At 44.1% G+C, this 15,681-nt stretch overlaps 1 protein-coding gene across 2 annotated transcripts; it reads right to left on the bottom strand.

Moving 5' to 3' along the window:
- Positions 1-487: 487 nt before the first annotated feature.
- Positions 488-15,089, bottom strand: LOC128302140 (dual specificity protein phosphatase 3). 2 transcript variants are annotated; one of them, XM_053038883.1, is made up of 5 exons: positions 14,621-15,089; positions 1,796-1,977; positions 1,595-1,723; positions 1,233-1,342; positions 488-1,164 (listed from the first exon to the last, which is right to left on the bottom strand). In XM_053038883.1, exons 1-5 carry the CDS (start codon positions 14,636-14,638, stop codon positions 962-964), a joined length of 642 nt encoding a protein of 213 aa, XP_052894843.1. In that variant the 5' UTR covers positions 14,639-15,089; the 3' UTR covers positions 488-961. The 2 variants fall into 2 exon arrangements, with proteins under 2 accessions (XP_052894843.1, XP_052894845.1); XM_053038885.1 differs by having other exon boundaries at positions 1,233-1,330.
- Between the last annotated feature and the right edge of the window lie 592 nt (positions 15,090-15,681).

Here is a 15,681-nt window from a genome sequence, read left to right as displayed (position 1 = left end):
CATCAAATTGCCCAGCTGACATACGGTGGAATCCTGTCTATCTCCTGTACATAAGAAAGGAAAAACTCTTTCCCATCGGATTGCTGTATGGTGTTGTGCTACCGACAGACTAGCAGATCTAGCTCTAGGGTCAAGAATTTCCCGTAAAAAGTCGTTCCTATCGCTACTGGGTAAGGTTTGGTATGTTTTGTATTTCCCTGGATTGCGGTGTTGTATCTTTCCATCATTTGATTGGTTTTGAACGATCGGTTAAAACTCGTCTTAAAGCAAAATTCTGATATATCTTGTTGTACAGAGAAAGTTCTAAAAACCTGCAATAGAGGTTTTCCTCCACATGTTTTAGACGTATCCTCCAGTTATGCAGAGCCTTCATCTCCTGATGCCTTATCCTGGTGAAGTTAATCTGTTTGCAATAGTGTTGTAGAATGGGGTATTCCAAAAAAAACACTAAATCAAACAAACAAAACAATATAAAGTTATACAGAGCATCTTGTGTGCGTCGCTATTTAACTCTCCGCAATTCTTAGCTGGGCGATGTAGTACTCGAAATAGTTCTTTTACTCAGAAATTCGGAATGGATGTTGGAGTGTCCCACTATAAGTATTCACCCCCCGATAAAAATCACAATATTGCCCACCGACTAGCTGCCATCCGTTGTCGAGCACCTTGGAAACCTACGCTAGAGCGCTGATTTTACGTAAAAAAAAGGGACCAACATGTTTAACAAGCTTTCGCACAACCCGTGTTGTGTTTATGGTCGCTGAACGCTGAGTACATGAGAGTTAAAATAGCGTTGTGTCTGATGAGTTAGAGATTAGTTCACACCGAACGTGATTATGTCCGTGAGTGCTGTTTGGTTAGAGCTGTTCCCACTATTTCTGCGCCTGCCCGTCTCCGTCCGACCGTGTTTGGATTAATATAATCGGCATTATTTCTTTCTGAAGCGCTGTCCACACTCGAGTCAATAGTACAGCCGGTCACGCTTCAGCTCGTTGTCAAGATCGGCCAGCTGCTGTAGGAAGCCCTCGTTCGGACGAATGTCCCGATGCATCCGCACGGTGCGGATCGCTTCGGCGGCTGTCATTTTGCGAGCGATCATTAGGTACGCCAGGACGCAGGTTGCCGATCGGGACATACCCATCATACAGTGGACCAACACTTTGCCTGTTTTGGGGGTCGAAAAATAGATTAATCAGTCAGGAGTTACGAACTCTCCGCAAGTTCATGCTTACCGCCACTGTTGATACCATTCTCGATGAACTTGGAGGCGATGTAGAAGTACCGGCTGATGTCTGTCGTCGGCTGGTCAATCATCGGAAAGCCCATATACCTAAAGGTACACCTTGAATTGTGAGTGATGGTAGAAGTACTGTACACTCTAGCACACTACTAGCCAACGGTTATTGCAGGGGTCTATTCTTGGGTAGGCTCCTTCATTCGGTCCTTCGGAAATTCGATTGTACGACCGATTTCTTCCAGACTTGGGGATCATTTACCGAGGTGAGTGCGAGAGTTTTCAGTTGGTGCTAATTTTGCCTATCAGTTTAACGGGGGGTTACTCCTGATGCAGTGTAGTGCAAGAGTCCAAGCTTACCTGATACCGGACATATCTCGATAGTAACTGTGTCCCGTGTCAACCTGGCCGAAACGAGTTCCTTCCGCCGTGTTCAGAACATGCGTTACACCGATCAACCGTAAATACTGTTTGTTCTTAGCTGAATTGCTGTAACGAAACATTTGCACGCCGTATTGTAGTTCGGGTGTTTCATTTGGGGAACCTGCATGCCCAACTTACGCATCGCCGATGTACAGCCTGGGGTAAACTTCATCACAGTCAACGTCATATAATGCACATTCGGATCGTCGAAGGCCCAGCATGGGCCGGCACGGTGTGACCGAGTAGTGAAGGATCCGTTGCAGCTGCCGGCCGGTCGTTTGTTCCGCCATTTTGTCGTTGTTACGGTAGTGTGTCAAATACTAGAAAACGAAACAGCAAAAAATAGTGCCCACGACGGCAAATTAATACCTCTCGTCGAAACAATGCATGAGATTATCGTGCCCAGGAAGCGCTAATTAAACATTATAAAAACCCACCCCATCCCATCCTCATCGGTGTTCGCGTTTGCGTGCCGAGTTTCACAAAATCAGTTCCGCAAAGTCACATGCCACCGGGATTCGTGATACCCCCACACGCCAGTGGGCGCAATACACCCCTTCAGACACGAGTGAATCATCAAAATGGCCAAATGGACGGTGGACAGAGATTTTACTCGGGCGATAAGCTCAAACCATCAAGGCACGCGTTCGAGTAGTATCACGCTGGCAAAGGAAGGCACAATTATCGATTAGTGTAGCCTTCCCTATTTGCGTCTTTCCTGCGGCAGTGACTTGGAACGCGCCTGTGTTCTTACCGGGGCCCGCGTGTCCATATTGGCACTTCATAAATCGCTGATAAAGCCATTGAATTATGTATGGTATAGTTTTATACTTTATTTACAATGCACTGTGCACATCCTGTACCGGACGCGACACAGCGAGCGGCACGTGGCAATCGGTCGGTTCGGTGCGCACTCAAAGTGGAAGCATCCAACCGTGCTAATCCCACCCCAAACAGTGAGTTCGATTCTTTTCCATCGATAAACATGACAAAACTAATCCATTACCATGATGGATGCAGCTCCAAGAGACTGTTCGGGTTTGGGTTGAGCCAGTGTGTGCCGCGTACTCGGTGCTTGAATAACAATGAACGATTCACAAAGGATCGTTGGATGTGTTGGACCCGATCCGACAACACCGAAGGATGCATTGTCTCCGGTTGTACAGTCGTTTGATGTTGTGCGTGTTTTTTGTTATAGATAAAATATTCAAATCGCGGAGACATCGATTTGCGATGGAAGAATAATTACGTTAAATGGACGGTTTACCGAATGTTTGATAAAGCAAGCGTCTAATGCAACAATGTCATGTAATGTTTGTAAGCTATTCGAATACAAGGGAATATTTTGTTTTGAATAAATCTTAAATCTGAGGATTGAACCTGTGGGAGAGTTTAAGATCACGAAAACCCTCCAGCAAAGTAATGGAACTTATAAGTTTGTTAGTAAAACTAGATAAAACATTCCTATTGAAAACTTCAAAAAATGAAGATATTCACGGTTTTATAAAATTAACTGGTTTTGAGATCGAAAAAGTAAAATTATCTTAAAATTTTCAAAAATTCCCAACATACTACTTTGACTACTAGTTATTTAACTTTTTAAACATTGTGACCCATTTCCTCGTTCGATTAGTTCATTCACCTTTTTGAGGGTTTTAGCCATTTTATATCCTGGACTAAAGAAGAAAACCCGCTGATAGTCGATACAAGCTTTGTCCGATCGTAAAAATGAAACTTTGCACACTGCTGTATGGGAGATTCCTTCTTCACTTATTGCACTTCGCTTCTTTGGCCGGGTTTAACGCACAGAAAACAACCGCACCAAACTTAGAACACTCGGGTATTCGGGTGTGGAAATCACTGAACCAAATTCGAATCCTGCACCAAGCGTCCAAAACACGACAACTCGCACCGAAGTCACGGAACGAATGACTGCACGGATGTCCAAAGGTAAGGTCCTAAACTCCCTCGGCAGGTAGCGACTGTATTCAAAATCCACGATTCGTATTCAAATGGTATTCGGGTTTCGTGTTGTCGCTTTTTACTCCGGTGTTGTACTTCCGCCCATGTCCCAACACCGTATCGACGGGTTTTTATTTCCCTCCATTTGGCTGAAGGCAATTTTCATCGCTATATGGGGTGGGGTTTGCGTTGGTGTAGGTGGTTTTGGGATGAGACCAAACCCGTGAATTTCCGAGCGTCCTTAGCTAATGAATAATACAGACGAATCGACTCATGCACGGGTTGAAGCTTGAATCTTTCCTCAACGCGATTGGGTGAGCTTTTCCCAAGGTGTATAAAGGAAGAGCTATGGTATTGTCACCTACAGCTGCTGATGATATCGGTTCATCATCACGCTACATTTCCTTTCCTTTGTTGTTGTGTCGGGGACATTCCCTGCCCTGGGCAAAACAGATTTTTGGGGTCGATGTACGTTGCGGTGCAAGTTTAAGCAAATGGCCATAATGATATTTCCCAACCATATCACACACCGTGGAAGAATGCTAATGTGTCAAAGTGTACCTCGCCTCAGGACACTCTACGAGAGATAAGCTTTCATACGAGCACACACAGTTTTCAATTTTTCCAGTGTTATTCAGATGTCCACAAATCCCATTCGGTGCACCCAGTACACGGGATTTGCGAGATAGTCATGTTGGGCAAGTGGCCTCTTATCGTGAAGTGTGCAAAACGGAAATGATGGGAAACTCAGATTCCGGTCAGGTTGTTCCTGTGAAGTGTGATTGAATTAGGTCGTCTCTTTCCTTTCGTTACAATAATGTCCATTTCGACAGCTGCGAGTGAATAGCTCCTTCTGGCCACTGGTGCCACTTTTCTGGCTCACTGCCAAATGGTCTCCCGCACCCGCGGGGAAAGTGTTAAGGACGCTATATTTAGCCACGGAGATTTGCTGATATGAATAATTTTTTGCAAGACTGGACTGGATTCAGTAAAGCATTTATGTGCTTAAGTTCAAACGGATTTTTAAAATAGTACTATTATCCTAAAGGTACGCAAGGCAATAGAATTCAAACTATCTCATTTTTATATCACTATTGACATTATCCATATAATTTTTGTGGTGATTTTATTGCTTTATGAAGGCAATCAGATACGCAAAAGCAAGTTACACTTTGCGAATTCAAGTACGACACGAAATGGCGCCAAGCTGACCAAACGTCTTCATCCCGTACGTGATGTTCATTCTCCAAATTGGGCAGGACACTCATTTTCGGAACGCCAAGCTCACGGACGTGACTCGACCTCACACAGTCAAAACACGCCTTTGCTATTGACATTCCACCAGTAGCACTGGCAGATTGTAATTTATTCAGATTGTAACTATATTCGGAGAAAATCTTTCCTCGCCACCATCGAGGGGCATTTCTCCCAGTCGTCCGTTTTGTAGTAAATATTGTAGTACGGGTGAGATGACCTTCGGCGGAATTCAAGTGTCAACCTTCACCGAAATAGTTGTGTCGTAGTGGCAGGTCATCGATCGAAATGTTTTCGAAATGGCCGTGTCCAGTGGCAAATGGTGGCAAAAGTTGCTGATCTACCATACCACGTGTTCCCATGGATAAGCTCCTAGTTCAAGGTCAGCATATCGTTAAGCGTGAGTGTCACTCCCGCCTATTGACACGAAAGTTAGTGAAGATAATCGGGAAAAGCATATTGCAGCATAGGAGCATTACTATGTGGCATATAATTCACTCAAAAAAACAGAAAGGATTAATTATACTTAGTGTACACGAGAATTACTTTGTATCATTGCTGTCAGAGTTGCTGACGTTACCAAGGGAATGATCGTTTCCATCAAACAAAGTGGTCGATTCAGTGTGGCATGCAGGCGTAATTACTACACTGCAATGAATCGATCGATACAAAATAATCGATTCTGCACGAGTGTAAAAGCTTTTCCGGGAATGCTATAAATGAACGTTTTATCGCTTCTTGATCGCCCATCAACTTCTCCCCGAAAAAAAAGCTGTACAAGTTTGTTGAAGAGTTGTAAAATCGTGCCCCCCAAAAAAAGTTTATCAATAGTAATTAAACAGTTTGAAAAGCAATTCCGAGCCTACGGTTTCGATGCCAAACACAATACACATCATCATAGTTTGCTAATCATTTCCAATCAAATAAAGCCCCTCTTCAAATCTCGCTGTTGGCAAAACTTCCAATCAACGCTGGCTACGAATTCCCAACAAAAGAACTTAACTCCACAAACATGAAACCGTTTGTTTGTTTGCCCCCTTTACATAGCCATCCTCGGGCGGGGGTAAAAACGCAAGAGTCGGTCAACTGGGCCGGTTCTTTATCGGAGTAATTTCCTTCCATCCACTATCGTCTGCAGCAGTAAACCAGCAATTTCAAAGGTACTACCACCGCCGAATGGAAAGCGTGTTGGGGAAAACGGAATTTGCATGTGTTGACTCCATCGCTAACCAAACAACCGGAGTATCGTTTCACCCTGTAGTGCCCTCGCCAGACAGCGACCGTACGAAGGTCTCTCAACTCATCATCCTTCGTATTCAATGCCTGTTTTTTTTTGTTCTGCTTTTGAAACTGTGCCGTTGTCCTTCACCTGAACCCTCGATAAGTGATGCATTCCCTTTACAATGGGGTGCTGAAGGGTTTTTGTGGCACGAAGAAAAAAAACGGGAAGGAAAATTATTAGGACAAGGCCACCCGGAAGTCCACGTACCCGATGACGTCCGGGAGAATGGGAAATGAATTTGTTTGTTTCATTTTCCCGATGTTTGAACTGTGCGACGCGTGGAATGTGCGCGTGTAACGTAGCAACGGTGTGTAGTGCACGCGCCTGTACGGGTGGGAAGTAAACAACGTAACGTCGCGTAACGCTCGCTAAAGGTGGCGATAGACGATTGGTATTTACTATGTTAGGGCACAGTGGTACAATATGTTACTTAAATGTGTAACTTTACCAAATATTGTTATTTAATTTTTAATGTTTACTAATTATTTAAAACTATGGTAAAGTATTATAAAGTGCACAAAGTAATACAAAGTATTGAAGAGTGCTGATTTCTTATTATTGTTGTAAAAACCGTTAATATTATTGTTGTGAAAACAACGCGTCAATGTAGTGGTGCGCACGCGGTGACAGCGTAAGTTTACTGCAGTAATAAGTTCACCGTTTGAGGAAATGTCAAGCGAGATAGGATCATGACGAAACAGTGTGCGAGTCGACATTGGAGAAAGATGATGGCCGTTAGGAGAGCGGAAAATTGTATAAATAGGGGGTAAAGGGACGATTTCGTTCTTTTCCAAACTAAGTGGCAATAAAGACCAATTTGTGGTTGCTAACGATTAGCACAACCGACAAAACCTTTTTTCGCCGTTACTTTTACAACAATTATGATTGATGATGTAAAATGAGTCGGTTTTAAACACATTTGACAGGATCTGCACTTTTAAAAACTTAACACCATCTCTGTGCAACGTAACGAACTTCTTCAACCATTTGGTGAAATGTAGCACACCCTTCTGTTTAACTTGCGAAATAACTAAACCGTAGAGTATAAAACATTGAAATCAAAAGTTTTGCGCACAAATAAATTATTTCCGAATTCCACCCTGCAAATAAAATTGTTCTGCGCTAGCTGTTGCCCCGTTCAAAAATAGTTCAAAATGTTTTTCGTTTCTGCATCGTTGAATGAAGTTGTGCATTTACGTTCCACGGTTACATGTGGAGCAAACAAAAACTGCAACCAATCAAAACGCAATATAGCGTGGTAGCACATGTGCTTCGTGTGGGCATTTCCTACCATAATGGAGCAGCGTACGGTTGACCGAGGCTGACAAATATTATTCCGGGATGTTATTTTGTCCCTTTTCTTGTGTGACCTTTTTCGCAGTGTCCCGTTTTGGAGCTCTCGTGACGATGAAGCCCACCGCGGTGCAGGATGCAAATAATAAATACCATTTACGGGAATTAACTGAGAGTGGAAGCGGCGAGAAGTTGAAATTGATCGTGTTACAGAATGACGTCCCGCGGGGGAAGATTGTACGAAGCGTAGGCAAATTCTGTCCCTTTTAATACCTTAATCGATCGATATAAACAACGAGATAAGCGTGTGCATGGTGCAAGTGTTTACTTTTGGTTCGTATATGGGACACCCATACTGTGTGCGGAGGTTAGTGTGGTGAGATAGATTCGCGAAATATGGCCACATGACCGCATTCCGGCATACCTACCATATCCGCTTCTCCGAACAGCACTCCCATCGGTACGGAAACTAATTATACGTACGTGTTTCCAGCGTGTTCTCGCCGGAACCCGTCCGCGAATTGAATCCCTCCCGGAAGGGTTACTATTAATTGGATTATAATTGATTACTCCCGTCGCCAGTAAAGGGAAACCAATGCGACCCTGTGCGGATCGTACGCTGACTGCCGCGAGTGGATCATGTAATTATTGATGTTTCCAGTGGCTTATTATCATGCTACCTGGTTTTATGCAGTGGTTATGTTGGGATATAAGACCTGAACAGGCCATTTATCGAGTTGTCGCACGAGGTTGATGAGCAAAGTGCACCCGAGCGAATGCACCCCACTTGAGTTGCGTTTTTGCTGGAGTTGATTGGGTACTATTTTTGTTCGGCGGTACTTTACGAGCACGTGGGCACCGTGGGTCAAACTTGAGTCGTAAAGTTTACTAAAGGTGGAGTAATTGCGAAGAGCACCACTTTGAGCGGTTGACATAATCAATACGAAAAATAGGAAATAAAATTCACTGCCATCGTCAATATTGGGGTGATGGGCACTGGGAGTCCACTGTACGTAACTAAACCACGTGCGATTGATGAGCTTTAAATCGAATTCTGTAACGAGTTTCATGGAAGAATATAAACCACCAAGCAAGTGGAGAGTCTGCTCTGTTTTTTACTATCCAATAAGCCATAAGTCTAGAGCATCGTTAAAACAATCGCTCAGCACCGTAAAAACCACTCGCAAAAGGCAACCATTCCGACCATCAAATATGATGATCTAGTTCGGATGAAGTGCTGGTACGCCGTTCGCCAGTCCTGCCATCCAGCTTTCCAATGTCATGATCGTGTGTTTGCTGCGGTGGTGGTGGATCGTATTTCTCAACGTGGGACGCGTGGTTTTGAACCACGCTCGAGAAGTATAAAAATAGTTCCCGTTCCAAGTGGCCGTACCGGTGCAAATGTGCCAAACTTCACGCGCGGAATGCGTCCGAACCTGGCGTGGATGGGGTGTGATGACATACATCCATAACCGTGGAGCATAACGCGGACAAGGTGAGAGCGTCTGCGTCTCTAAGCTTCACACACCGCATAGATTATAATTAACTTTGCTTGGGTTGCAAGATTTGAAGGTTTAGATCAGGCAGCATCGGGCAACATGAGTAGTTTCGTAAATATAAAATTAGCAAATATTAAACCAATACAAACCATTCGTTTACATTTGCCAAGTGCAACATGTGCAGCAAGCACGAATACCCAACCACAAAACTAATTGGACCGAAGGGTGAGCGACAAATTACGCCCTAATTGGATACAGTTATGAAAGTAAGTGTGCGCCGTCCAGCGTCCGGCGTGAAAGCCTAGTGAAAAGAAAATTTCTCCTGCTTGCATAAGTTCCACTGGGAAGAAACACATTTTCCACCCAGCTGAAATGTTCCCCCTGCGGGAATAATTACGCGCCATTAGAACACGGCCTTCCGCCCTGAACACGTCCAGGATTAGGATGGTTGGCGTGGTGTTCTTTCTCACGCGTTCCCCGTGCAGCTTGAGGCGCTCGTTCCCGAACAACAAGTGCGGTCACACCGGACCGGTGTTTGTGGGTACACAATTCTTTATTGCATTTCTAGCTCTCTGCACCGTTCTTTGCCGAGATGTGAATGGGAAGAAGTTGTTTGCCTTCTGCGGGGCACAATTTTATGTGCAAAGCTCGGTAAAAGTTAAGCGTTTGGCTATTATTTTTTGCTGCTTGCTGTTCTCTCTCTCTCTCTCCCCCCTCAAAAGGCTTTCGCAGGAGCGCGAGCGTGGAGGAGGGAAGTATTGATCCTCTTATATCAAGCACACAATCGCTCCTGGTGCTTTATTGCGCACCAGGAAATCGGAATCCCACCGCTACGCTGTGGACAAACGTGTCCATCGGAATGCTGGAAAGCATCCCGTAGCAGTGTGTCTGATTTGTGCTATCAAGGGGGTGGGTGGAAAAATAAAGCACCAAGGGAAATTAATGGATTTCAGGAAAATTAAACAACGGTGATAAATCCAATCTGGCATTCTTACAGTGTACCGGCGGGATAGCGATGGCGAGAGGGGTAGAGGGTTGAAGAGTACGAGGCTTGGCATGATTTGTCACAATGCTGGCCGACGTTAAAATCGCATCTGGATGCCCGTTTCGAGAGTATATTTCATTTTAACAGCTTCCCATGGAGACGCCTGGTGGCTGTTGTATTGTTAAGGGTTTTTTTTTATATTTTTTAGGCGATTATTTTATGGTCTGAGAGGGTATTATGGTAAAATTAATCTAGACAACCAACCTCTTCTTTGAAAATAAGAAATTTTAATGAAAATTTGTAGCTCAATAAAATAGAATTTTAATAATTAATTATTTATATTAACAACCACCCCCGATAGCACGTAAAGAGGCATTGTACCAGAAGCCCGGTGTCATTATTTATCAACTCGAAGTGGCCATTAAAATGCCGTTCCGCTGTATCATTTGCAATTGATAACAAGTGTTTATTTTAATTCTGACAAATGGTTTCACTCCTTTGCGGGTTGACACACTTTCCGATCCGCGCTCCTTGCTGGCATCAATCCAATCATTCTTCTCATAAGCATCATCATCTTCATCATCATCATCATGATCATGGTGTTGTCTTCGTGTCGTCAGTTTCAATTGAAAGCAGACCTTGCTTACCCTCCCAAGCTTTTTTTGTGACCGAACGTAAAGGTAACGGTTGCAATAATCGCGATGACAACAATCCCCTTTATGTCCCTCGCTCTCCTCTCCAACTTCTGTTTTGCTTATTTGCCAAAAGCTGATTATTCAAAGACGAAAGAACAAAAAAATCTCTGTGTAATCCCTCCATCCCACCATTGCTTTGTCGGGCGAGTGTCCGTTTACCGGCCAATAAAGCGTTCTATTTTTGTGACCCCAAAATAACACACGACTGGCAACTGACAGAACCGGCAGGGACACGGTGTCACATCGAGTGTGCCGTAAATATAATCGTAACGTTTGTTAATATTTATGATCTCGTTCAGCTGTAGTAAGAACGGCACAGTTGGCTTTGTGCATTCTTTTTTTCTTTGTTCGGTTGTTTGACCTTCCCATCGTGGCACCGCCGGTTTAGCACTTTTCTCCACCCGCTCTGAGGCCTCGGAAGGGATGTCGATGTGTAATATCGGTGGGTGATGGTGGTGGTGGTGGTGGTGATACCCATAATCTGACACCGGCGTGAGTAATATGTGCGAAAATGTACGTAACACACATCTCGTGAACGATTACGCGCGTTGTAATGCACGCGGTGGGTGGGCTTAGTGCCGATGAGTGGGAAAAAATGGCTGGGTGGATGAAAGTTTAGTGTGGTGGATTTATGGATAAAGTTAGCATGGGTGTGTGGCCATACGATGCGTCCGAAGCAGCTGGTATTCGTTTGTTAGCAGCATGCCCCGGGGATGAATGCAGCTGGAAAGCTAGATTATTTACGATTATTTGAGATGAGAGCATATATTTTTGGCTAAATGGTGTTGTGTTTAGAATTATTGTAGTGAATTGCGATTGGCGGGGCTCGTCTTAAATGTTGCACTGTATATTAATATGAAATGGCACGCTTGTCGTTTAGATAGGAAACATGACAAACAACCCTTCGTAAATCGTTGTATACTGTCAGGCGTATAACCCTCAATGAGTGCTACGTGCTTTCAGGTTCGTATGTATAACGATGACTACTCTCGTTTATTTCTAACAAATACAACTAAGTTCGCTGGTCGACTGTTTAAGTTCGCTGGTCGACGAGTTCGATAGCAGTTGCTATAAAAACGCAATAATTCATCTATTCTCTCTCCCGCTCCACAGCGCAATAATTCACTCAACACTATTGTTCAAAAATATTTAATTTGAAATAAATATATTCTTCTTCTCTGCGAAGCAATTCAGCTTCCTAGAACTTCCCTAGTTGCTTAATTGGACTGACGATTAGGCGCTCAACTACATAGATTTGCTTTGGTACCGGTAGCTATTGGCCATATATCCTAAACAAATATATGAACCACCCAAATAACAGAAATATCTTATGATACTTATAACAAGTGCATAAAATCCCTCGCTTGGACCAAACTTCGTTTCCTTTCCCTGCTTGAAGTGCATTACGCCATGCTCAAAATAGAATTGGGCACATTAAAAGCTAATTTCGTTGCATTATTAAACGGTACGTTAGCCTGTTTTCGAAACAAAAAACCACTTGCTCTTTAAAACACTGCTAGCGCCTAGAATAGAACCTAGACCTCAACCGGGTCCACATCCTGTCCGGCATACTTTACGACTGCCTTCGTCCGGCACGGAACGGGCGCATTCGTTCGAGACCGGATCGCACTTGCCTCATTGCAAATTGCAAACAAACAAAAAATACTTCGTTTATTTCTGTGTGGTCTGATTCAGCTCCCAATTCTGCAACGAAAAGGTCTTTACCATCGCGCCATTGCGAACCGGTGTAGAAGTTGCATTTGCATTCGAGTGCATTCGATCCGGTATTCCTAGCACGTGCGCACCGAACTCTATGTCCAACCAAGACGTACTCTTGCTGCTCACCACAGTGCTACCGCTCGCTCAAAGTTCAAACGCGTAAACCGTCACCATGCCACACGCCAACGCCCAAGAAGTTCGCTCGCACGATGAGTCCGCGTAAGTACGGTGCGGGAATGGTAAACGCGTGGCGTCTAAAAATGGCATCGTGTACGCGGGTTTAGCATATTTTTGCACAATTCCATTCACGGCCAACGCCACCGGCCGGGTCCGGTGGTTTAATTGATTTCTGCCTGTTTTCCCAAAACCGGACAGGTTCATCCGGGAGCTGTCAAGTGTACAGCTGTTGCCAATGTTCCAGCGTCGAGACAAGTTCTCCACGCATCGCGTACCGGTGGGATTTACCCCGTGCATAGGTGATAATGGCTATAATTAGATATTGTTAGCACATAGCTAAAGAAGGGTGGCGGATGATGATAATGTGGCTTTTTTTAAGGGCAAAAACTAATGGATGAAAAAGACGACCTAAAGAGACGATAAGAATAATCATGTTTTTTATAGAAGTATATAAACTAAGTCTAGAAGATCCAAAATATTTTAATATAGACTTAAAGTTTAAATAGCCATAAAAAATAACAATGACTTGAAAGGAATTGTAACAGCACTTTTAAAAATATAAAACAAATTACAAATTAAAAGAAATTTGAGATTTGCAAATTTGAGATAAAACGGGAATGACACATTGTTGCATAAAGCGAGGAGAAGCGATCGGTTTTATTTTTAATTTCAACTGCACTAACGCCAATCCATCATCAACTCGTATCGAATCATCTCGATAAAGCGCTCCCACGATGCATTTAATTCCTTTCAATTGACTCATCCGCTTAAATTGACAAATAGTCTCATCGATGGTCGGTGCTGTGTTGTTTTTCCCTCCCACACACATTGTCATCGATAGTGCCCGGGAGATAATCTATTTCCGGTCGTGAGTTCGGGGTTGGGCATTACCAATCGACTGGGCATGCATGTCATTGCCAGGTTAGATTAGCCATTTAGCAGAGCAGCTCGTCGCAAATCTCCGGCTCGCTTTGTAGCTGATTTGCAATCATCTTCAGCTCCAAACCCCTTCCCCGGAACACTCACCCGAACGGACAACAATGGTGGCGGAGATCCAAAATAAACCCCCCTCCTCCCCCTTGCCTAGCGAACCCAATCCGTACGGCGTCATTTGACCTGTGCACGATCAATGGGGCGATGGGTGAGCTTCGGGTTAAATGTATACTCATAACTATCTGCTACCGGGCAGACACCGTTGCACGAGATCACCCTATGAATCAGACACCCTTACCGGGTTCACCTATTGGGATCAGCACAATACATGGGGGTTTCTTTGTGTGCACACTAAATCAATTGGGCCATTAACCATGGCGGAGATGGGGTAAAATTTGTGCCAACCGATAGGTTGCAGCAGGGCCAGCGTTACAGGACCCGAACGATCCGATTACCGGATAAATGATGGGATTAGGAAGCAGACAGAAGCAATCAGTTGGATTTGTGCCGAAGCAGAATAAATGAGCATCATATAAAAGGGGAGTCAGCTAGTTTCATCCAACCCTAGTGCAGATCATTGTGACATCGATTTGGGTTGTTTCAGTGCATACCATTATGGTTTTATTGGTTAATTTGAAATAAACTTGTAAAATAAATTGATTTCCAAGATGCGTTTTAATAGTTACTTATTAAAGTAAAAGTGACTAATGTTGTGCATAAAACAGTATAAAAGTGTTACGTATTGCATACATTTAGGCGCTTCTGCCAACTCTCGGTTTAACAGTAGATTTTGAGGATAAACAATTCTACCGTGGTTGAAGCATGACTTTTATCCATCCATTCTATGGTGAGAATTCCAAAAAACAAAATCAAAACATGTGTATGGTTAAAACACTTGGTCTTTCTAGTGTAAATATGTTTGATTTTCTCTTTAATTTACTCTAACATCAAAGCTTCAAAGTGGAGCTCAAAAAAAAAAAAAAAGCAGAACTTTCAACTTCAATTATCGTTAAATGTAGTCCACGATCAAACCTCAATAAATCGGAAAAGCGAAACCCCGGGGTCATGTGAAAACTTCTCGCCCCTACCGCTTGAAACTGCTTTAACCCATTAAACCCTTTTACTCCTTATTTTGCATGCATACACCCTTACACGTAGACGTACCGCGTATCTCCAGGACATTTTGTGTGGTCGTAGGTTGGGTTTTGTTTAATCGATGCCCAAAATCACTGAAACGCTTCCGTGGGTGCTTCCGCTTAATAAACTCCGCTGTGTTTTCCTTTTCGATGAGCTGTCTCCTTTAAGGGGTTGTTTTGCTTGTTTGATATTTTTCTCACTACTTTCGATTCTCAAAAGCTCACACAAGCGAAAGGGAATAATTTTCACCTGGTTTTGATATTTTACTTTCTTTACACAATTTTTTCCGAAACTAACACCAATTCAATACACTACGTGACACAATTAATTGACACCGAGGAGCACCTTTGCCGTGCACAATTTGCTTCGCTGCTTTCCGTGCTGGGAACTTCACAGGTACGGTACCGAAACCGAACAAACGCAATGGGAAACGTTGTGAAACAACAAGAATCAACCGAGCCAACCAGTTTTGGTGCTGCGCTACCGTACACGTGCTGCAACGGTCGCGGTTTGAGCTCAACTAACCTGCTCGCTGCGAACCATGCTGACAGCTACCGGGCGGAAGGGCCAAACGCCAAAGCAACACGCCTCCCATCCCTCTTGCCCGAATGCACCATCTCCCGCACACCCACAGACACACACAGCCATACCAACGAGGTAATGACGCCGTTTGCACCAGCGTGTTCCGTGTGTACACAAAAGTTTGAAGCTGGTTTTGCCCTGCAACCGTGCGGTGCGTTTGCCACCCGATGGGTGTGGAAATTTTTGGGAAACGATGGATGAAAGGAAGGAAGCGGAGCGTACGTGTCACCCTGTCCGGTTGGCGACCTCCGGCGCGTCAAACGGGGAACGAAAACAAATCCCCGTTCCCGCCCCCGATTAGATGATGCGTGGTTACGATTTTCCACACCTGTCTGTGGAAGGAGGGGGGGGGGGGGGTAAGGGGGTGGGTTTTTCATTTTTCCACACCGCACGGAAAAACATGAGACGAGGGGGTGATTGTGTGTGTGTGGGTCTGTTTAAGTTTATGTTTTGCGTGGTATATCTCACTTGTTGGTATCGCATGCGATTGAACGTTTATGTGGGCG

Source organism: Anopheles moucheti, chromosome 3 (assembly GCF_943734755.1).
Source record: "Anopheles moucheti chromosome 3, idAnoMoucSN_F20_07, whole genome shotgun sequence".
Classification (NCBI taxonomy): domain Eukaryota; kingdom Metazoa; phylum Arthropoda; class Insecta; order Diptera; family Culicidae; genus Anopheles; species Anopheles moucheti.
Note: the sequence above shows the minus strand (reverse complement) of the source record. Positions and strands in the feature narration are given on the sequence as shown.